Below are 23,585 nucleotides of genomic sequence, written 5' to 3' on the forward strand. Positions count from 1 at the left end.
CACGAACCTCTTTCTTTCTTCTCGGTTCAGGCATTCTCTTATTGTTTTTTTTTTTTTTTTTTTTTTTTGCAGGATGAACCTCGATTCCTCTCCTACAATGAACCCCAACAGCTTACCGGATCGCACTCTGATAGTGCACTCACTTGAATTCAACCTCAGTTTGAATTGTTTCCACCAGATGCCCCACTCCTGTTTGGGACTTTGCTATCATGTCATAGCATTCGATTTCATGATGAATCATATCATGAAACAAAGTCACCATGGCTCTCTGATACAGGCACTGGCGTTCTGCTTCTCTGGAGGACAGTCTCCTTTCTATGGTAGCTTGTGCACAATGACACCGGTATCCGACCCTGGCATATCCTGACATGACCAGGTGAAGGCATCCACATGCTCTTTCAACAAGGCTACCATTCTGCTCTCGACTCGCCTCATGAAGCGGCTCCAATTTTCATCTCCTTTCTGACCTCGGCGGTGCTTGGAATAACAATCTCAACCCGCTCCTCGGGCGGCTGAATCACCTTCTCCTCTTGTTTTAGCAATCTGGTTAATTCCAGTAGATCACAATCTTCTTCGTCTTCTTCTTCAGCAAGATAGATTGGATTGTCGAAGTCATATGAGGGGTAACCAAATCGTTATCAACGAGATCCGGAGAATTATTTTTGACTTTGGGACGAGACAAATCAAAAAAGAAAAATGAAGACAAACATTGCCATTTTTTATTTGTTTTTAAACTGCAAAAATAAATGAAAGACAGGGAACACCGTTTTTTGACTGAAAAACATCCATTTATTAATGATGCAGAAATGCAAATTATGAACATGAGGTGGCCCTTACAATGGACCATTACGTGTCGGGCAACACGTATGGCTTTCATGCAAATAAAACTGAAAACAAGAAATCATTACTCTTCCGGACGAGTGACAGTGATGATCTTGTTTAAGCCTTCCAGCTTCCTGGTACGCACGCTTTTATCCACGACTCCAGCTCACAGTCACTGTCAGTCTCTTCCCCCATCGCACAGACGCGATCTGAATTTTCAGCAATTGCACCCACCATCGCCTGTCCATGCGCCGGCATGGGATTGGCATCAGCATTCAATGACAATGTAAAATTGAGGGCCTTGGAATCCACCAGGTCTTGGACTACGTGCTTAAAAGCTTTGCAGTCCTCTACACTGTGCCCGGGAGCACCCGAATGGAATTCACATTTGACATTTTCATCAAAATTGGTTGGCCTTTGATCAGGTCCCATAGGTGCCAAAGTCCTCAACTGTACCAGCCCCATATCTTTCAACTTTTTCAATAGGACAGAGTATGTCACAGGCGGCCTGTCAAAATGCCGATCACTCATCCTCCTCCTGACTGGATATCCTACCCTCGGAGACCTCCGCTGTAATGGCTGACGCTGCTGTTGCTGTTGTGCAGGCTGATTGTCAGCAGGAATAGTTACCGCAGCGGTGTGCTGGTAGTAACGACCCCTACCGTGTCCTCTCTGGGCGTACACAGCACTCGATTCACCCTCATCCTTGTGCTGGTCATTACCAAAAGATTTCTTCGGTCCAGATGACGAAGCGTTTCCTTGCATGTTCCCCATCTTCAGCCAGTCTTCAATCCTCCTCACCTTTTCGGCAATTACTTTCTGCCCCAAGGCGAACTCTTGCATGACATTGATCAGCTCTCCCATCTTCTCTTTCAGTTCGAGGATGTCAGCGTTGGGAGGATCCATCAGTCTGGGAGTATTGCGCCTGGTGTAATATCTGTGAGGGCGTGTTGAGTGCAAAGGTACGGTTCTGCGAGCACGAGCAATGATTCCTGCAAAACAGCAAACAGGTTAATATGCATGAATGCAACGTCTATCCATATGAGGGCGCTTCTGTCCTTTGATTCTGGTTTCATCGAGACAGACAACATTTTGACATCCATATTCTGAAATTCAAGATGTCTCTCAACCAGATTCTCAATCCATAATACTCCCCACATGGCTAGACGTAGGTTTGAGTGCAGATGAATGCAAAATGAGAATGATGCAGATGAATGAATGCAATGCATTGCCACCCTCCAAGTCCTCTGATCATCTGTTGCACTGAATCTGGCCTCTGGACTGATCATTACCATCTGAGGGAGTAAGTAACCGCCAATCTGACCCACGGGTTCCGAAATAAACGGAAGACAGATACATCATCATCATCATCATCATCAATCTCTGAGCAGATACCCACAACCATCTGAATCGGCCCGGGGAATCCTGAAATAAATGGATCCCCACTGATAAATATCTCGGCCCGGGGAATCCTGAAATAAACGGATCCCCACTGATAAATCATGGACAGCACTCCGGCGTCACGGCAATAAATGGCCATAAATCCGACTTATAATTATGTCTCTGAATCATAGATCAAAAGTCACCATCTGAAGGCTATCTGAACAAACATCTGACAGAACAACCCTCCCCTCACAGGTAAGTTCTAATCAAGTCATCCTAAGGCGGATAATGGTCTCGACAATCGGGCGGAGATACTCAATGGGTTTGCCCTTTCGGGTGTGCCATTGTAGCTCCCTTAAAATCGTCTAAACCAAAGATCCGGGAAATGATCGGTCACCAGAGTCAACAACTCAAATGGAGTGACTCAAACAAAGCGGAATATCCACAGAGATGAGCACTATCAAGTGAGCCTCGTCCGGCTTGTGGCACATCACGCCGCCAGGCACATGTTGACTTAACATGAAAGAGGCAACGTGAGACCACACTAGTCCTAGGTGTATACTCGGGCCTGGGTTTTAGCCCCACTCAGAACACCCACCCCAAACAACAGAACCACCTGCAGAGGACGGCAACAACATGATAGTATGATGCATGCAAACATTAATGCAAATATATACACACTGGTTAGAATAATAAATGCAATAAATCACACAACAAGCAACCTAAACTAATCCTAGAACGCTAGGAAGGACTCGCTTAGGGACGATGGACCAGCATAGGTCTACATCGCATATTCCCCAGCAGAGTCGCCAGCTGTCGCATCCTGCGAAAAATCAACCGGCGAGCCTAAAAATAAAAACGCACAGAGCCGCCACTAAACGTTATTTATCCCAAGATAGGGAAAGGAAACGCTCAGAGAAACCTGGAAAGGAAATGGTCTCGCGACCAAAGAGACAGGGTAAGGGAGTCGGTTACGCAAGGGGAAGGTATTAGCACCCCTCACGTCCGTCGTACTCGACGGGATCCACGTCCTAGAATAAAGAAAAGGTTGCTAAACATCACACACACACGGGGAACGCAGGTAGGGTTAAGAGAAGGGAGCTCGATAAGGTATCGCACCTTATGCCTACATATCTTGTCTGGAACAAGAATCAGAGCCACTGTAGTTCGGCTTACGCACGCCAAACAACACAAAACAACACAAACAAGCAAGGGTGGCAAACATGGAGCCCGACAACCACTGGATGGGATTACGTCGGCATCCGAACCAAAACATACTCAAAAGGGCAAACGTGGAGCCCGACAGCCAATCACTGGGCTTACGTCGGCATTCGAACCAAAACACACAGTCAGATAACAAGTAAACACACGCAAAAAAGAAAAAGGTTGCCCGGAGAGGTCTCGCACGACCCCCTGCCTACATACCTCGTCTGGAACGAGGATCAGGGCGATGTAGTTCCCCTGAAAGGGACTAAATTGCTAACCAGAAACCGGGGAAAGACACACAACTAGGGAGCTGAGACTCGAGCCTAATGTTGTCATGCATCATTCACCTAAGTTCGGTTTTCTATTCTACTTGCATAAGCAAACTATCCTAACCAGGAAAGAAGCAATCACACAAGCATACAATATACAAGCATATATCAGATGAGAACAGGCATCTCAAACAACACAAGCATGTCAATCAAATATCCACATAACACCCACTATAGCCAAACAAGGGGCTCAATCAATCGGGTTTGACTGCCTAAGCAAGTCGTCTGTACAGGCTGTGTTTGCTCTTAACCTTGCCATTACGAGGCTAAGGTGAAGCAGATGATGGGATGAAGTGAGGATCAGACCTCACAGCTCTTATCCCTAACCAGGGAGAGCTGACAAATGAGCATGGGTCCAGAATAGGGGAACCCTCCTATACTCGATGACTCTGACACAACAGATCTTGGGCTTTTGATCTCAATGCTACAACCATGTAATGGGAGCAAGGAGAAGACTCACTGAATAGTGGGGGACAGGTTGCTTGTCCCTACCTTCCACCAATTGCCTTCTTTGAAGGACTTTCCCTGCTTGGGCTTAAAAATAAACAACCACAATCATTGCCTCTTAAGGAGGACTTCAGACAATTTGCCCGGCCCGGTAACAGCCGGGTCTCCAGACTACATGAAGTCAAGAGGACCTACCTCAATGCAAGTTGCTTAAGCAAAGCAAAGCAATAGTTCACAAGGAACTGAGCAACTAAATTACCTGGAAACAATCAAACTCAGTCAGTACTCAAGCAGACAAACCATAAACAACAAACAGTTAACCAGTTTAAACAAACTATGCACAACACAAGGCAAGCTCAAGGCTTAAGCCCAAGCTTCAACACCTACAAAACAATGCTATGTTAATATACAAACATCAACAACATCAATTAAAATTGATTTGCATCATTCTCCATGTGCCTTATGCTTTTGATCCTGAAAAATCGAGCAAATATTAGCAACTAGACCACTAGGCCAAGCCTAGGGTCCAAAAGCAACAAAAAAGTTAAAACAGCAAGGCATTCACAATCAAAACTCAAGTTAACATCAAACAAGAGCAAACATCATTGGTCTCATGTTTATATCGTTCATCATGTTCAATTCATGCACAAAACAATCCATATGAGGTCAAATGAACCACCAAGCATACAAACAGAAGTATTGCATTCAAATCCGTACCAAAACACATCAAAAAATTCTCAAATTAAATACACCTAAACAGGGGTCAATCAAGGTCTACCATGTCAAATTTGAGTTCAATTGGGCAAATGGAACCATGTCAATGAAAATCAACAAAAACAGACACAATTATAGGCTCCAAATCACAACATCAATACATGCTTCCACTTCAAAAATTCATATCTCAATGAAAACAATAAAGAAATGGATGAGACCAAAACAGGGAGGTCCTAACATGTGTCTAGTTCATGCATATCAAATTTCATGACCATACAATACAACATGAGCATTTCTCAATCATTCTACCAACCTAGGTCACATGGACTTGCAAATTCAATCACCAGAAATGAAAAATCATGATCAATTAGAAAAGGCAGTGAAAAATTCTACAACAATTCACCAAGCATCCTAACATGTCAACAATTCACCATGCAAAATTTCAATCAATTTCAACAAGTATAAGCCAATCAAAAAAATCCAGCAAGTTGACATAATGAGGTGTGACACAAATTGTCACACCTAAGTTCCAGAATTTGCTGCTCATTGACCAGGTATCAAAAATGCATGAAATTTACATAGAAATGAGCATCAATCAGTCAAGAATCATCACAAAAATTTTCAAGAATTTATTTTACATTTTGTGCATTTCATGATCAAATTGGTAGAAGGTAGCAAAAATGGACACATGTGAAACAAGCCTAAGCCAAATAATATTATTACCAAGCACAACTTTGACCAATAGGTCAAAAAAATTCTACACAAGTCAACAAAGTCAAGGAAAAAATCCTCACATTTTTATGAATTTTCTACAATTTTTTATGAATTATTCAATGTGTTAATGAATTTTTTGGAATTAAACAAAATAATTAAAATTGCACAGTGGCAGTTTGGTAATTAATTTGGCGCGGGAGGGAAACATAGAATTCAAATATTTGAATGGAAATTTGGATCAAAACACAGTTCATCATCGTTCTCACCAAGAAATTTTCCAGAAAATTGAAAAACACGAAGAACATCAAACGTTCACCAAAATGGACATGGCTATAGTCGTTGAACTCGTATGAACATGTAGATCTCAAATATACATTCCAAACAACCTAACAATTCCTAAAACTCAAGAATCGATCGATCTAGGGTTTGTGCTCATAAATTCATTTCCAGATTTCTCAGGCTATGGTACACTATTCTCAAAACCAAACACATATCCACGATCTACATAACAAGGCCTTTCAAACGCATATAATGATTAAGCAAATGGTGACGATCGATTTTGCTCAAACCTGGATATGGCAGCGGAGTTCTTGTTGTTTTTGAGCTTCAATTACACGAAACAGAAGTAGTGCAAGCTAGTGGTAGATGAATGATGCGTCCAACTTCAGTTGCCTTGGCCTCTAGTGCTCGAAATCCACATTTCACCATTGAAGCTCCTCATGCTACAGTCACGATTCGATGAGTTTCTTCCTCCAATCTCCAAAAACAGTCCAAGATAATGATGATACAAATCCAAAGCAAAAAGAATTTTGAGATTTGGTTGAAGAATGAGGAAGATTGATACATATGAAGTTCTTGTGTTCTTGATGAAATGTGAGAGAATTGGAATGGTTTTGAGATCTGAACTTGGTAATTGTGCATTCTGTTATGATTATGAAGTGATTTGGAATTTATATGGTAGCTTAATTGTAGCTTAATCCACATAATTAGCAATTTGGACATGTTAAGTGAAATTGGTTATTTTGTAAACAAGGGCAAAATGGTAAATACATCATGACAGCTAGTGCCAGCTGTTTTGACAGCTCAAGCAATCCCCAAATGACATATGTAATGTGTAGAAACTTGTTTCATTCCAATTGGTTGAGTATTTCTCAAAATCACATGTGTGTGGTAATTGATCCATTTTTGACCATTTCACTTTCCAAACCACATTCCAAACCAAATGCTCTGGCCACAAAGTGATTATTCACACAAACTTAAAATTCCATTTCTGAGGCGTTGGAAAAAGTCCCATTCAAAAATTCCAATTATTTTGACATTTGGACCATTTTGCCCCTGGTCCAATTCAGCTGTCCAGTTGAAAAGTGACTTTTTGCCTTGGCCATTTTTGAACAAATCCAATGATGCACCCTCAAAGTACATGTCAAATAGAGTTTGTGCATATAAAGAACTTGCAATTTGGACAAAGTATGTGGAAATTATGGCCTCCTGATTACGGGTCTTTTCTGAAATTCACTGAGCCATATCTTGCAAACCATACATTGGATTTTCAAGTTCTTGGACTTTTTGGAAAGGTGAAAACAAGATCTACAACTTTCATGTTGAACAATTTTTCATTTGAAGCTTCCTTGGACATCTGTTTTTGAGGTCAAAAAACTTTCCATTTTTGGAAACTTCAGTTACAGGTCACCTGCTATTTTTGGCAGTTTTTGTCCTGACTTGATTTTCTTCATTTTTAAGCCTTGCCATGTCATTCAACACTTGTTCCAACATGAATGAAGTGTGTCTAACTTGTTTCCACCTCCAAATCCACCAGATCATGTACAGTTGACCACAGTTGACTTTTCATCTGATAGATGAATTTGGCAATGCATTGATCAATCTGAGCCCCAATTTCCAACTGAAATGGCTCAAGGGTGATACCCTAGCCTCCATAAGCACCATATAGTCACAAAATGATCCTCATCTCCTTCATAAACCCCATCTCCTGATCCAGCCCTGATTGGCCCAATACAACTGATTAGGGTTGACCAGTGGTCAAAACCCTAATCTCAAGGAATCTTCTTCAATCTTCTGATGACACCCAATCATGATGATGATGATGTATCATTGCAAACAAGATGAAGACCAATACCCTTGGAGAATCATGAAACCCTAATTCACAGCCCAATCCTCAGATGGCCCATGATCAGTCATTAAACCCTAGCTTGCACCTTTGAACTTCCTCATCTCCTGATTAAGACTTGGGAAGATGGCTTGCACTATGTAACCACATGATATGCAATATGAAATGCCTAATGTCCTAAAATGATATGCAAATATGTTAATGCTAGTCCCAAGAGAGGAGGGCAAATTTTGAGGTGTTACATCTTGGATATACACATTTTATGCCACCGAGTGGACCCAGCACCCTGCATCCCACATCTTTTCCTATGCCTTCCATGCAACCAAGTGAACCTAGCTTTCGTATGCCTTCCATGCAGCCTTATATGCAATATATGGAGCTAAGTGGATCTAGCATGTCATATTCATCACCTAAGCATTATGCACATGATGAGCAGGACGTTGAGGATATTCATGGAGATACCAGTGCTCATGATCATGGAGATACCCGTGCTTATGAGGATTGAAAGGAAGGCGCACATGCTGAGAAATGTGTCGCGAATAATTAGGAGACATCTTAGAAGATTTATCATTGAGCCCGAAGGAGGATCATAAGTGTTTATGTTTTATATTATATTTTAAATTTGAGTTTTTTTTAATTAATACTAACTCAAAGTTTTGTTGTTTAGCCTTGTGCCGTCACATCTTGCAACATCGAGCATAACAAAAGTTATTAAAGTAAAGTATAAAGAGTTTTGGACAACTTATGAAGCACTTTCCAGTGAAGACAAGAAAGATTGGTTTAAGTTATTTCAAGTATAATTAACTAACTCATTTAAGTCATTATTATTTTAATTTCCTTTATATTTATTGAGATATTTATGATTATACTTTATTTAATATTTTTTGAATTCATACAACAATGTATGAGAAATATTGTTGGGACATTAGAGATCATCACCAAATTAAGAAAAAAATTTACTCGAAATATGTTGTCCCATTATCTGGCACGCTTAGGCGTGTTAGACTTACTTGAAAAATAAAAGGATCACATTCCTATTGCATAAGTGAAGATGTATTTAAAGAGCTTATTTTTTATGCCTTTAAGCAAATATCTGAAATGGCAAGAAAAAGAATAGAGCATCTGAAGTTGACGACTGCAACTACGCAACATGCATTATTAATGTTGCTCAAATTGCATGAAGGATGGTAAATTTATTTATTTATAGTTAAATTTTTATTTAGATTTTAGATTAATTAAAACTAATTATTTTTTTTACTTGTGTTTTCATTTAATTAGCGTGACGAGTTGGGTAGAACTCTACTTAATGAGATCCATCTAGATATTCATCATGAATTACCTACACCGCCACCAGAATATCCTACTGATCCTAGTATGAGTTTTCATACTTGGTATGATGTATCACGCGGAAAGAGGAAAAATGGGAGAGTATATGGTGTTGGAGGGTACGCCAAAACTATCAGGCGACGTGATAGGAGTTCCAGAATGAGACTTGCTGATGGAGAAGGATAATCACATCCACCTATATTAACCACTGAAATGCTAGAAACTGTGAGAAACTTAGCGCATACCGAGGCATAACGGGAAAGTGCGGCAAGAAATGCGTAAATTGAAGAATTGAGGAGAAAATAAACAGAGATGGAGGAAGAACTGGGGAGAAAAACAATGGAGTATGAGGAAGCAATGCGGATTGCAAATGAGCGCACATAGAGATTTGAACAATTTATGACCTCAAAAATGAACCAAGGTTCAAGTGATGGATATGGAGGAGTCAATGGATATGGAGAAGTTGATGAGGAGGAGGAGAAAGAGAAAGATAATTAAAATGTTTGAATATGAAATTTTGTATTTTAAATTTGATATGACACTATTTTTATTTCAACTTTAATCATCATGAATTATTTAATTTTATAATTTTATGTAAAAAAAATTACAAAATATATTTATTTATTATTTTGATGTTTTTTATTATAATTATATTATTATATATAATAATATAGTTATAATATTTTTTATATAATGTTGTAAATATTACACTCGCAAATATCAAAACGTATTTTATTCTAGAAATAATCATCCAATTTGCGAGGGGCTCAATGCCTCACAAATACCAAAACATAAATTTCTTTGTTAGGGATTTAATCCCTTATAATATACTGACACATTGTGTCACCTAGATTGAGAAGCAAGAGAAAATTTATGGATCAGATTTTGTGAGGGATTTAGTCCCAAGTAAAAGAGCCATGTGATAGACTCGTTGCTAATAATTTATAGTGATTTGTTTAGTTAGTAATTTGTGCCCTAACAAATTTTTATTTTATGTGATTTTTTGCAATTTAATTCCTAATTAAACACATTTTTTCTTATAGTAAACTATGCTTAAATTCTCTCTTATCAATCTTCGCCATAAATATATTCATCTACATTATAATCATAAATATGAATTTCAATAACTTTGTTTGCTACACTGATTTTTCCCATAACATTAACATCATTTGAGTCTTATCTACCACAAACATGCAATATGAAAATATACCACTTCAAAAAGACACTTAATAAGAAGTATATTTCCTACTTAACTTGGAAGCTTGTTCTAACGTTGACATCATGATGCACGCTACTCCTCCTTCTAGACTAAGCAACATTCTTGCCGCCTATATTGCATAAGCTTTTTTTTTTTAGATTATAGTTTTTTTTTCTTTAGCCTTGTAAAAAAGTTTATCTCATATTAATCAAGAAATACACATGTTCTTTTTTATTCATTTGTTAGACTCTCACGTGTCTTGGAGAGAAGACATTGTGTCAAGAAATGTTAGGACATTTATAAACACATATTTAAATCACCAATTTATAACTATTAATATACCTCACTTATGTTTAAGATGAATATCTCGAGCATGATTCAATGAAGATAACTTAACAGCACAACCAAACAAATATATAAATATACATACTTTGATACTATCTAATTTGTAAGGCGATTAACACGTGTCCAAAGCTTGGTCACTATTTTTTTCCAATAAGGTTGCTAAATGAGTTTGACTAATTCATTCAACAGTTCCTCTCAATTGTTGCTGGCCGTTAGGATCTATATTTAAATATACATGAAAATGACATGCATTCAAAAATTCTAGCGGTGGTTACACAATAATTTGGCATCTGTCAATTAGAAGTTTTAATAAGTTCAACCAGCATCTTACTTTTCTTTTGAAATCTTTGAAACCAGCACTACCAAACAAAGTCAGCTTTTCACACACGATGTCGACTTGTTTGTTCTTCTGAAACATCATGGCTTTCTTCCACCTCAGCTTTCATGACAAGGATAAACGTAAATAATTGTCTGAACTATATAAGCTTAAAAAGCATCTCAAAAGAGCCATTATTCAAAGAAAAAAGTAATAAAGATAGATTCATCACGATGGAAATTCTACGATCTATGATTGTTTAGAAAATGGTCACTACTTGATCACCTTTATAAAAACGTATTTTCCATAATAATATATTACTCCATTAGAAAAACACTAGGTTATCTTTTTTTAATGGCAATACTAGGTTATCTGTACTAATATTTATAGTTTAAATATGATTGAAAATATTTATCTTAACCAATCGGATTGGGTATAGTTGGAAGTGTTGGTTTTTTAAAACTTGACAAAGTAACTTTTTTTTTTTGGAATGGCTACGTGTCAAACCAATGGATGTGAGAAATGAGGAGAGCCAAATGTAAAATGTGTGAGACTCAACCCCAAAAAAGGAAGCTCTTCGTGTGTGAAAAATTAAGAATAAAGTGTTGGAAAAATTGATAACGTGGGTTTCTTAAAAGAAAAATAAGTCTTTGATTTCTTAGACTTGTCAATTTGATGAGTATCATATTGTGATTGGATGGTTTATCTCATACTAAATTCAAAAAATCAAAACTGTAAGGATATTTTTGAGTCAAAGGTATTAATTATCATAGATTAATAAAAAATAAATGTGAGAAAAGTAATTTTTTACACAAAAACTACTATCTTAAATATTATTTAGAACAAATGATAAATATGTCATTTAATATTTTTATAAATTTAATATTTTTAGAGAAGTTTGACTTTTATTATAATCATATGTAAAGTAACACAAACGGATGATTGTGATGTATTAATAGTGTAAAATTTTTTACACTAACAATCATAATAATTAATCTCTATTTTTATTTATTGCTTTAATTTTTATTCTTTTATTAGTTTCAGTTTTAAGCGTATAACTTTTTCTTACTTTAAGTACATCAATTTCTTTTTCCTCTATTTCTTTGTGAATTCAAACAAAATATTTAGAGGTATAAATAACATTTATACAATAAAAAGTACAGATTTGAAAATATTTTGATCTAAGCTCTAACAATATTAGACACTTGACGATTGTCCATTTATCTGGACCCCGTTAATCCATTCAATGATTCTATGAGACAATTGGTGACTCTACATATGAAGAACCATTCAAGAATCTTGGCTGCATAGAATGGTCTCGCCATAGCATCATATTAGATTGAGGTCGGCTAAGCACCCACAAATTATTGGATAAGATAAACGACTAGATCCATTGACGCCAACTACATACGACGATTGTCTACATAAAAGAATCAAGTACTTTGAAAATTTTATATGAACCTCCTCTTGAAGTTCACTTGTTTATAGCATACAGAGCCCTAAAGACCGTCAAATAATACTCAGGGGATCTTATGATATATGTCATATGGGACACTTGTGACTATGCATAAGGTTTTAGGGTATTTAAACCCTAGAAGCTCTCTATAAAAGACAATTGTAAATCAGTCTCAGCAGGTACATATTATTCTAACCTAAAAATCACATTTATGATAATTATTGATTAAAAGGTCATAGTGTTTGTAGGTAATTCTTAGTCTCCTTGCACATCTAAAAGATCTTCAACAGTTCATCATCAGATTTGTTGTCACCTAACAACACTTGAACAAGAATGATCCATATCAGATCATTTGGTGTTGTGTCTGGGAACTATCCTCTAATGTTTCTATGTTTCTATCTAATCTAGATCTGATGGAAACTCAAAAAAACGAATGAGCAACAACCACAACTGCGAAAATAAAAAACCTCTGACCTCATCCTACTTTTTCCAGTGAGGTTAGGAGGGTGAACCTAGACCTCCAAGACAAATTAACTGCTTCATTGTCATCCCATGAAGTATTGACACCCTAAAACAATCAAATGGTCCTTCCTAATACATCGATGAACTAAAGGATAAATAACTTACTGTGAGGCTTTCTACCCTCCATTCTTATGTGGTACGAAGAGGCCGAAAACCCTCCCTAGGACACACTGGTGAGGCTCCCAAAGGTAGATTTGGTTGTAACCTTACAGGACGAGGAAAACAATTCTTTTACTAATGAAGATCGAGAGACACCTCTAAGGCATTTTTCTCCAGGTACATCTCTGTAAAACCCATGCCTTTATCTCCATGGAGAAACAAGACCTCAATGCCTCATCACCATCATCGACGTCAAGTCAAGGGACACTGAAGTTCGACGTCAAGTCAAGGGACACTGAAGTTCGACGTCCTCATCTTCTTTAGAAATATCCTGGGGTAAAAAAGATACCCTATGAATGAACATTTTCACTATTAAGATCAACAGATATTCAATCTGGAGGGATCTCCAAAAACCTCCTAGATAGGATCATACGGTGGAACCACAAACCTCAACAAACACGTTAAAGTCTATACCACTTGCTCTTTAGAGGGATAAATGGTTGAAGAAATGAAAGTTTCATGTAAAAGCTTCATAGCTCATTTCACAACATCTAGGAGGAAGTTAAAATCACTAGAGAGATTAGGGGAGTAAGGCAGAAGAGGAATGAACCACTAAGATCATATATTGAGAGGTATAATAAGGTAGTTGTCCTAATAAATTAAACATAAGATTTTTTTTTGAAAAAGTATCTTTGTTAAGTTTGGGACTTCATATGAGATCCAATAACATCACTACAACAAACAAGACCTTAGACAGCGCTTTTTTTAGCCTTAGACAGCGCTTTAAAGCGCTGTCTAAACCTCCGCTGCTAAAGGTTTAGACAGCGCTTTTTTAAATCTTAAAAGCGCTGTCTAAGCCCCCCCCCCCCCCTTAGACAGCGCTTTGGCCAAAAGCGCTTTATAAGACCCTCTTATTTTAAATTTTTTAGGTATACCTTAGACAGCGCTTTTGAAAAGCGCTGTCTAAGCCCCACCCCCTTAGACAGCGCTTTGGCCAAAAGCGCTTTCTAAGACCCTCCTATTTTAATTTTTTTAGGTATACCTTTGACAGCGCTTTTCAAAAAGCGTTGTCTAAGCCCCCCCCCCCCCCCCTTAGACAGCGCTTTTACCTAAAGCGCTTTCTAATCCCCCCTTTAGACAGCGCTTTTTACAAAAGCGCTGTCTAAGGTATACCATCAAGAAAAAGGCAGTCAGTGCTACCCAAATCCGAGCTTTAACCCCTTCTGGAGTATTCTGAATGTCAGGAAGAGGACGTGTTCCTGTATTGAAAATCATTGTTAATCTTTGCTGGACAAAATCATATTAAATAGTAACTCACATCAAGAAACTAAGCAATGCCTACAATCCCCAACTCTCCAAAAATCTAGAACTCTTGGAATATAAGTCGACGAATGGTTTAGATCTTAAACAGACACTATCATCAAAAGTCTTTTTGAAATTTAAGTGCAATATAAATAATCTTTACAACCATGAACGCTAAACCTAAGTTATAGTGGCATAGTCCAGAAACAGTCATCATAGACCTATTTGTGCAATTGGGTGAAAGTTTAGTGAATAAGAAAAATAAGAAGATAGATCAAAAGGGTGCATCAATAAATGCCAAGAAGTCACCAACCTTTAAAGGTATAAGTCCTCTGTAGAGATACCTGCCTCTTCCATTCAGCATCAACAGGTTTGTCTAACATTGGAACGTATTCATCATACCCGGACAAGTTATTAGCAAAGCTTGTCTTTCCTACCACCTTAGCCTGACAAAAACACAAAGTGAATGAGAATCTTAATGTTATACTTTGATTACATCATCGTCGTCTCACAATATCTTTAAATATTGTGGACTGCAACAAACAACAACAACAGCCAAAGCCTTTTTCCACAATATGGAGTCAGCTACGTAGATCAAACAACACCACAATATCCTGTCAAATTAGTTATTCTTATATATCTGAAGCAAATAGAAATTTGTATAACAGATCAAGACTCACTTCCTCACGAACAGGGGTCAACCTAAGGTTCGAATAGCTCTTCCTTGCTTTTGGAGAAGCTATATCTTCAGCTTCTGACCCTGATTCAGCAGTAGATGTATCGCTTCCTTTTACCTGTAGGTGGGAGTAGCATAAGTGAGAGTGATATATGACAAATAGACCATTGAGAAAAATGTGTGAAGCACCAAATTGGCTCCACTTGATCAAGGTAACAATCGGCCATGCAAAGAGTTACCATTGGGTATCGAGGCTTTGCATATGCAATAACCTTCCCATCGCTGTTGAGAACCTTTACTACTTGCCTTGCCCGGCGTGGTTCACCATTGAGAACCATCTACAAAATTTTGCAAACACAATCAACTGTCAGCATATTACAAGTCAGACTGGTATATAGTATAACATTTGCAAATATCTATCAAAAAATCAACCAAGAATAGAATATGACCTTCAATATTTCAGGATTTTTCCATGGCCCTTTATCAGATCTAAGGCAGCCTCCCTCATCTGCACATGAGCAGGTACCTCCAAGAAATTCTGGCAACTCACTTTATAAAGTGCACAATGTGTTAGGTCTGTTAAAGAATGTATTTGTCAAGAGAAAATAAAAACATCATGAAGCCAGTATGTACCTGGCATCAATTACTTCGAGTAGTTTGCTTTGATACTTGTTTCCAAGAAACTAATAATTTCGAACCAAGCATCAAGCAATGTCAGCAATTTATACTATATAATTAAACAGATGAATAAGTGGGATGTCGCGGGTTCGAACCCGCACCCCTGCACCAGATGTCCCTGCACAGCTACCAATTGATTTGGCTTAACGGGACTAATTAGACAGAGTTTTAAATAACTAGAAGATGGAGTTCAACATACATGGATCTTTGAAGTTGTTTTGGGATCAAGAAAAGACTTGATAGTGCTCCACAACAATCTAAATCCAGTGCCGGCATTTATAATAAACATTTGGCAGAGTGTCTGTATCAGCACAAAAAACAACCGGTAATCACTGAACATGGTATATCCCCTTTGGAAATTCCAAGAACTGAGTAACATCAAAAAATAATAGCAAAAGCAATCTATAGGACATGAGATATCACACCTCAGGGTAATTGTCACCGTCGACCTTCTGCAATCGCATGACGAGATCCCGGGCTGACTTAGTAAAATTCTTAAGCCCCTGATAATTGAATCATAAAATAAAAATGATTTGAATGATTTAGTACTTCCGTTTACAGCTAATGCAAAGATAAATAATTATTGGCAACATACCACTCCTTGAACATCTAAGATTGTGGTGCTTTTTGACTTGCAGGTTGTGATATGCAAACATAAAAGTATTCAATATATTGAACTTTGTTAGTTCCACACACAAAACATATGAGAAGAATCATAAGAGTAAAGATACAACGACACAAGAATGAAGCAGACCTGCTGTGCCACAACAGCATCTTGAGGATCATCAGGCTGAGGAGCAGAAAGAAGTGCTTGCACAGAAAGCAGTGCAGTCTTCAGAGTCAGTGCTGGGCTCCACTGATCTTTCAAGATGTCCAGGCAAATAGCCCCACTTTGGCTGCTGATGTTTGGGTGCCTTCAATGTTATATGCATTGCAAAATTAATAAACCGAACAGATATTTATTGAACACTAATGCATTTAGTGCCACATTTTCAGTGCATAAGTAACTAAATTGCTCATACTACAAATACTAAGATAGAACATAGATTCAATAATCATATGCTACTTCAGGAGCCTGAACACCTAATGACGAGGCAACTGAAACAAGCACGAGAAGCTTAACTGCCAGATTAGTAATCAGGGTGAGATGGTGAAAGAGAAAGATTAACAAAAGATGACATACAAAACTCATCATATCAATATTTTGAGACCAAATACCACACTATAAACAACACTAAATGAAAAGGACCAGCATATTAAGCTTCTCTAGTAGGTTTAGAGGTTACACCGGCATCAATACTCAATAATTAATTCAAGACAGATTGAAACCCTGGCATAAAATGTCAAAACAATTTCTATATCACACATAAATAAAGGATGGTCTTAGAAGAGCTTATCTTCAACCAAACCCAAAATTTTATTATGGGATTACACTATAGATTTCCAGAAAAATAACATGCCAAGTAACAAATGCAATAGTTTTAAACACTAACAAATTAGAACAGTGTGTTTGGTTTGCTTGTATCTTCCCATCTAGTTTCATGTTTTCAAGAATGTCTAAAGGAAATGTTGACATACCAAAATCTTGAAAATAGTAAACAAAGTAGCATTTTTATGGTTGAGTAAAAACATTTCAACTAAAAAAATAAATAAACAATAAACCACTGTAGATATCAATGAAACACAAAGATCCCAATAGATCAGCATCATTAAGGAGAACCCATAGGGTGCAGCAGCAGATTTTAGCAGGCCGCCAATTCACTGGATTGCACACTTAACACTGCCAATCACATACTCTACCGTCATACTCATGTAAAACTTAACCACTATGTTAAGTAATCCAACAAGATAGAGAACAGAAACAACATATCCATACCAGACTTTGGTTGTAAACTTCATCTTCGGGGGTTCAAATGGGTATCCATCTGCAACAAAAATAACAAAAACGAATCGTCAATGATGATAAATTTTTTCAAAAAGCATTATACTAAACAACAGCCACAATCAATCTTTTACCCAGACCATGAATTGAAAACCCTAGCTAACTCTAATTGAAAAACAATAATTGGGGATAAATAGCAAGAAACCGAATACGAATAGTTTAGTACCGGGTATTGTGATTTCAATCTGAAAAACACCCAAATGTCGAGACACGTACGATTCTTCAAACACGTTCAATGATTGAAACCGAAAAATGGAAGTGTATTCGTGTTCGCTGTTATGGTTTTCGCTGATAGGGTTTCAACGTTCGCAGGAGGGAAAAGAAAAGAACAGAGAACGAAAATTGAAATGGAGTCTGAAATTTTATTTTAATTAGACCTTAGACAGCGCTTTTGAGGAAAGCGCTTTCTAAGGTATGCCTTAGACAGCGCTTTCCAAAAGCGCTTTCTAAACCCCCCCTTAGACAGCGCTTTTGGTTTTAATTTTTTTTTTAATTTAAAGACTTTAGACAGCGCTTTATCAAAAGCGCTGACTAAGGTCTATATTTAAAAGCGCTTTCTAAAAGCGCTGTCTAAGGGGGGGTCTTAGACAGCGCTTTTAGAAAGCGCTGTCTAAGACCCCCCCTTAGACAGCGCTTTCATTATTTTTTTGGAACATTTTCCGTGTTTTATTTTAATTTTAACCTTAGACAGCGCTTTCTTTTAAAAGCGCTGTCTAAGATGCGCTGTTAAAAGTCATTTTTGGCGTAGTGCATCAATGATTTTCTCAAGTGGGAAAAATGTACACCCAGTATGAAGAGATGTTATAGGCAAGCAAAGTTATTTAAGGTAGTACATTAAGGGCCAACGTAGACAAAGTTTGGCCCAATGGGGGAAACAAAGGTTTTCCCTGTCTAAAAAGATTATCATTTAAGATAAGTTAAGTTTTTAGAGGAGAGGTATAATTCCCTATGAAGGTCTAGGAACGTGCAGATCTAGACAAGTCAAATTACTTCCATTTTCTCAAAAGTAACTACCATAATATAGAATATTGAATCTTGATAAATTATGCAATTAAAGATCTAATTAAAAGCGGAAACAATCATGTAAGAGACTTATGACAAGATCTTTAACACCCTATAGTAACTACGTATAAGTGATTATAAAGTGTTAAATAATAAAGTACTTAGAGACGATCCTTTGGGTTGAACATGTGACTTCATACACAAAAGGACGGTGAATTATGAAGGTTTGAAAAATTATAGTTTAAACAAAATCTTTTTCTAAATCGGATTTTGAAAACATTTTCTCAAAAACATTTGAACATGCCATAGGAAAATCAAGGTAAGGAAAATAAGTGAAAAGTAAAAAATTTAAGGGAATAAAGAACGACATCAGAAATTTATAGAGGTTTAGACTAAAGAAGTTATCTACTCTCCTTCCCAAGAACTAATCTTGAGAGTATCTAATAATTCTTAAGAACTTTAGTATACAATCATTCTTGATTATACATGTAAGCACATGGTTCCATACTTTCTCCCTTTTTATGATGACAAGGCATCTTTTAGGGAGGTGGTAAAAGAAAACACTGGTAGATAAATTTTGGAGTTGTTAAACTCTCCCTCACATGAGTAGAGAGTATACTCTACTCCGTATGAGAGTATACTTTTCTCCATTTGTCATAATAAAAAAGGTTGGTAAAGATGCTAGACATAAGTTTTTGATATGCAAGCACATTGTTCACATAGTCAAACATATTACTAAGGGAATTTTTTTATTAATTAAAAAAAGGAGATTGAAAGAAGTGATAAAAACATCATTAATGTAAAGTACAAAAAGATAAAAACAACCAAGCAAAACACCTAAATAAATAACTAATTCGCTTCTTCATCATCCTCACTAGATACAATTGGAGATGTTAGTTGGAATTTTTCAAGTTTTTCGGTGAGGCAGCGAATCCTTGAATTTGTTATTTTATGCAACATTGTCATCTCTTGTTGATTTTGAGATAGGATGATAAGGATATTTGAGGAAGAAGGATATAAGTCAATGTTCTTCGCTTGTTGTCATGCTCTTGGCAGTGCTTTTGAAGGCAGTGAAAGAATTCCCTTATTTTCAACTATGAACCTTATCTGACTTATGGTGATTTTTTCTATTTTTTATCGTTTAATCTTGGATTCCTCCTTCTCCAAATCGTATCCAAATTAAGCCAAGATTTTTTGTGATTAGTTAGTTATACGGTAAAAGCGTGTTTTTCTTTTTGTTATCCATCATATTATGGATCATTGCATCGACTCAAATTTTCCCAACAGAGTTACTGCTAGAGTGGCTCTTTCATAATGAATTAATTGAATATCTGAGTGTATTAAGTCAACGGTGAAGAGAGTAGGAATGATGGAGGATTGATCAGTCAAAAAGGAAAAAATAGCAAGATCAGAATTAAAATTGTTTCCTTCACTTTCGTCATACTCATAGTTGTTGCAAGGAAGATCGTAAACTTGTATGAACTCTTCAAGACCTCATTAGATTAGATGCTTTTTTTTAATTTAGATATGAGAATTCCATTTGCGTACTTGAGGTTGGCATAGTGTAACTATAAAGTGAAACCTAAGAGGGAGGTGAATTAGGTTTTCTGGATTTTTATTGTTTTAAGCAATGGTTCTTTCCTTTTTATTTTTCCGAAATTAAGTGGATGAACTTTGAAAAAAATGAAGAAAGAATAAAGTGCAAGAAAGTAAAACACACAAGGATATATCTTAGTTCCCGTTATAACCAATGGTCCATCTAGTCCCTTCAATCGTTGAAGAATTGTCCACTATGTTAGATCTTTGTACAAGTCTCACTCCAAGACCCTCTTACAATCTTCTAACACAAGAAAGAAATCACATCATTTTCTTTTTCACAATACTTAGAGAAAGCACACCACTTTCATCTAAAATCAATAGTCACCAACACTTGGTGATCAAAACCATAATTTAAAAAGGATTTGAAATATACTGCTACACTTGAATTAATTCCAACATAGAAATTGATCTTATCTTCGAGTGAACAATTCAAATATAACAATATTAAATGCTAAGAAACTTTTTGCAAAAAGGTATGACAATTATGCAGAAAAAGTTTCAAGATTTGTGTATATGAAAATGTTAAATCAAATTTAAATTAAATTGAAAATTTGAATGGAAGAGGTGAATTGAAATTTGAATGATCATTGCCTTATTAAACATGTTGGATCAATTTCACATGTTGGTAGATGTTTCGTGGGGGTTTTCGTTGATTTGGAAACACAATGGTTGATAAGAGAATGCATTATGCAATTCTGAACATTCAAAATTTTCAAAGTTCCAGACCATGTAACCAGTTATAGTATTTATGTAACCGATTACCACCTTCAATTTTTATAAAACATTTGAGGCAGTAAGTTTGTGTAACCAGTTACTGCATTAGTGTAACCAGTTACACTGTATTGTAAAATGATTTTTTGACTTAGGTAATGTTTGTAAATTAAGGTTATTGATGTATGAATTCTTAAACACTTTTAGTGGTGAGGAGAAAGATGACTTCTGAGCATCTAACAATGTTACATAATGAGTTGAATTGTGTACCTATTAGCATCATGATCAATGTATATTTTCATCATTGTCATCCAATAACTTATGTATTTTTTATCCTTGTTTGGAGATGATTGGGATGAACCTTTTCCTTCTTGATAATTTGTTGTCTTCATTAAAATCTTATCTCAATATGAGTTTGTCTTCACAATCTCCCCATTTTTTGATGATGACAAACATTTGACATATTTTGCTTTCGACTTTCTTTGAACAAAGCTCCTCCTAAATCATATGATCCCCCTTAATTGTTGAATTTTTTAATCCAACCATCCTTATTGCTTTACTTAGTATCTTGTATACCTGAATATGAATTCAGACAAAGAAAAAACATATATATACATGCTTCTTATCCCCCTTTTGTGATTATAAAAAGAATTAAAAAAAATGGATAAAAGAAGTATAGTACTCATATTTGAAGGCACACACACACACACACACATCTTAACCATAATAAGAAAAACATACATAGATGGAAACACATAAATTCATATAAGGAAAGAACAACAACCAACCATAAGTTTTAGATGTACAACAAAATTTTACCAAATCAAACAATATGAACTTAAATAAAGGCAAAATATTGTAGGTGTAGCCGATTACAGTATGGGTGTAACTGGTTAAATGTCGGGTTTGCTTTGCATTTGCCAAAAGTTCTAGAGTGGTAAGCGGTTACACCATTTATGTAACCAGATACATGTAGTGTAATTTTTAAAATATGGATTAAGGACAAATTTTGATGGATAATGAAGAGAACAATTGATACCTACCCATAATTGAATTTATTCACAAATGAAATTGTGAATTAGCATTTAACATTTTGAAATATGAATAGCATGTACCTTGGTGATTTGAGGAACCATGAGAACCAAGATCGCCATGTCATGAGTAGAGATGAATATATGATCTTTTATACATCAATTTCATCACAAATACAAAGTTCTCTCCTTATCTTGTAAAATGGCTCCTTAGCTAGAGGTTTCTTGAAAATATATGCCAATTCATCATGTGTGTCCATAAATGTGACTTCAATGTCTCCTATAAGAACATGATCTCGTAGGAAATGATGATGAATGTCTATGTGTTTAGTTCAAGAATGCATGATCGTATTTTTTGTCAAGTTTATAGCATTTGTATTGTCACGCCTAAGAGGAATGCATCCTAGATTCAAGCTGTAGCCATAGAGTTATTGTTTTAGCCAGAGAATTTAAGCTCAACAACTTCCAACTGTAACATATTCTCCTTTTGTCGTGTTAAGAGCAACATACGCCTGCTTTTTACATGACCATGAAACTAGAGCATTACCAAGAATGTGACATGTACCACTTGTGCTTTTTCAATATGCTTTAAAACCTACAAAATACGAGTCAAAATAAACAACTAAAGCACATATACTACCTTTCAGATACCATATTCCAACATTTATGGTTCCCTTCAAATACTCCATGATCCTTTTTACTGAAGAGAGTGGGATTCCTTTGGACATGCTTGATATCGAGCGCATAGACAAACACTAAAGATTATGTTAGGACAACTTGCAATTAGATAGAGTAAAGAACCAATCATACCTTGATATTTTGTTATATCAATGGGGACACCATATTCATATTGATCAACATAAGTTCCCGAACCCATTGAAGTAGCAATCTCTTTGCAATTTTCCATATAAAATTTGTTCAAGAGTTATTTTCAATAGTTGGATTGGTTGATCAAAATATCATTCTTTGATTGCTTGATTTGTAGTCCAAAAAAATAGTTTAATTTACCCATCATAAAAATCTTGAATTTTCCTTGCATCATCTTTGAAAATTCTTCACATAATTCTTTATTTGTCGATCCGAATACGGTGTCATCAACATATATTTGAACAAGTAAGGTGTGATCTTTGATCTTCTTGATGAACAATGTTGTATCCACCTTTCCCTTATTGAAACCTATTTCACATGAAAATTTCTAATTCTATCATATCAAGCCATTGATGTTTGTTTTAAGCCGTAAAGAGTTTTCCTCAATTTATATATATGTGAAATATTCTGAAGTCTTCAAAACTCGGAGGTTGATTAACATAAATTTCTGCATTGATGTATATGTTCAATAATGCACTCTTGACGTACATCCGGTATAACTAAAAAATTCAAGGAACAAGCATATGCAAACAATAATCGAATAGCTTCTAACCTTTCACCAGGAGAGAATATTTCACCAAAATTTGATTCCTTTTTCTTGATTATAGCCTTAAGGCACCAATATTTGATTCATTCTCATCAAGCTTATTTTTGAACAGACATTTTATGCCAACGATGTATTTATCATTAGGTTTAGGAATAAGTTCCCAAAATTTATTTCTTTCAAATTAGTTTAATTCTTCTTGAGTGGAAAGTATTCATTGGTCATCCTTTA

The 23,585-nt window shown here is 36.3% G+C and overlaps 1 protein-coding gene across 1 annotated transcript; it reads right to left on the minus strand.

Annotated features, from left to right (window-relative positions):
• Positions 1–10,103: 10,103 nt before the first annotated feature.
• LOC127080218 (phosphatidylinositol/phosphatidylcholine transfer protein SFH8) lies at positions 10,104–22,850 on the minus strand. Its single transcript, XM_051020546.1, has 12 exons — positions 22,754–22,850; positions 17,454–17,583; positions 16,413–16,572; positions 16,084–16,161; positions 15,858–15,959; positions 15,614–15,663; positions 15,430–15,529; positions 15,220–15,318; positions 14,985–15,098; positions 14,649–14,750; positions 14,176–14,289; positions 10,104–10,160 (listed from the first exon to the last, which is right to left on the minus strand). The coding sequence occupies exons 1-12, from the start codon at positions 22,848–22,850 to the stop codon at positions 10,104–10,106; spliced, it is 1,203 nt and encodes a 400-aa protein (XP_050876503.1).
• Positions 22,851–23,585: the final 735 nt, after the last annotated feature.

Source organism: Lathyrus oleraceus, chromosome 5, assembly GCF_024323335.1.
Source record: "Lathyrus oleraceus cultivar Zhongwan6 chromosome 5, CAAS_Psat_ZW6_1.0, whole genome shotgun sequence".
NCBI lineage: Eukaryota > Viridiplantae > Streptophyta > Magnoliopsida > Fabales > Fabaceae > Lathyrus > Lathyrus oleraceus.

Excerpts from the sequence above, each read along its gene's own strand:
- LOC127080218 (XM_051020546.1), bottom strand. The coding sequence starts at position 22,850 with ATGGAAAATTGCAAAGAGATTGCTACTTCAATGGGTTCGGGAACTTAT. Across the intron at positions 16,162-16,412 it reads ATGCTGTTGTGGCACAGCAG|GGGCTTAAGAATTTTACTAA; the intron begins GTCTGCTTCATT and ends TTCAATTATCAG. Across the intron at positions 10,161-14,175 it reads TGACTGCCTTTTTCTTGATG|ATGAATATATTTATGGCGAA; the intron begins GTATACCTTAGA and ends ATTATAATGTAG.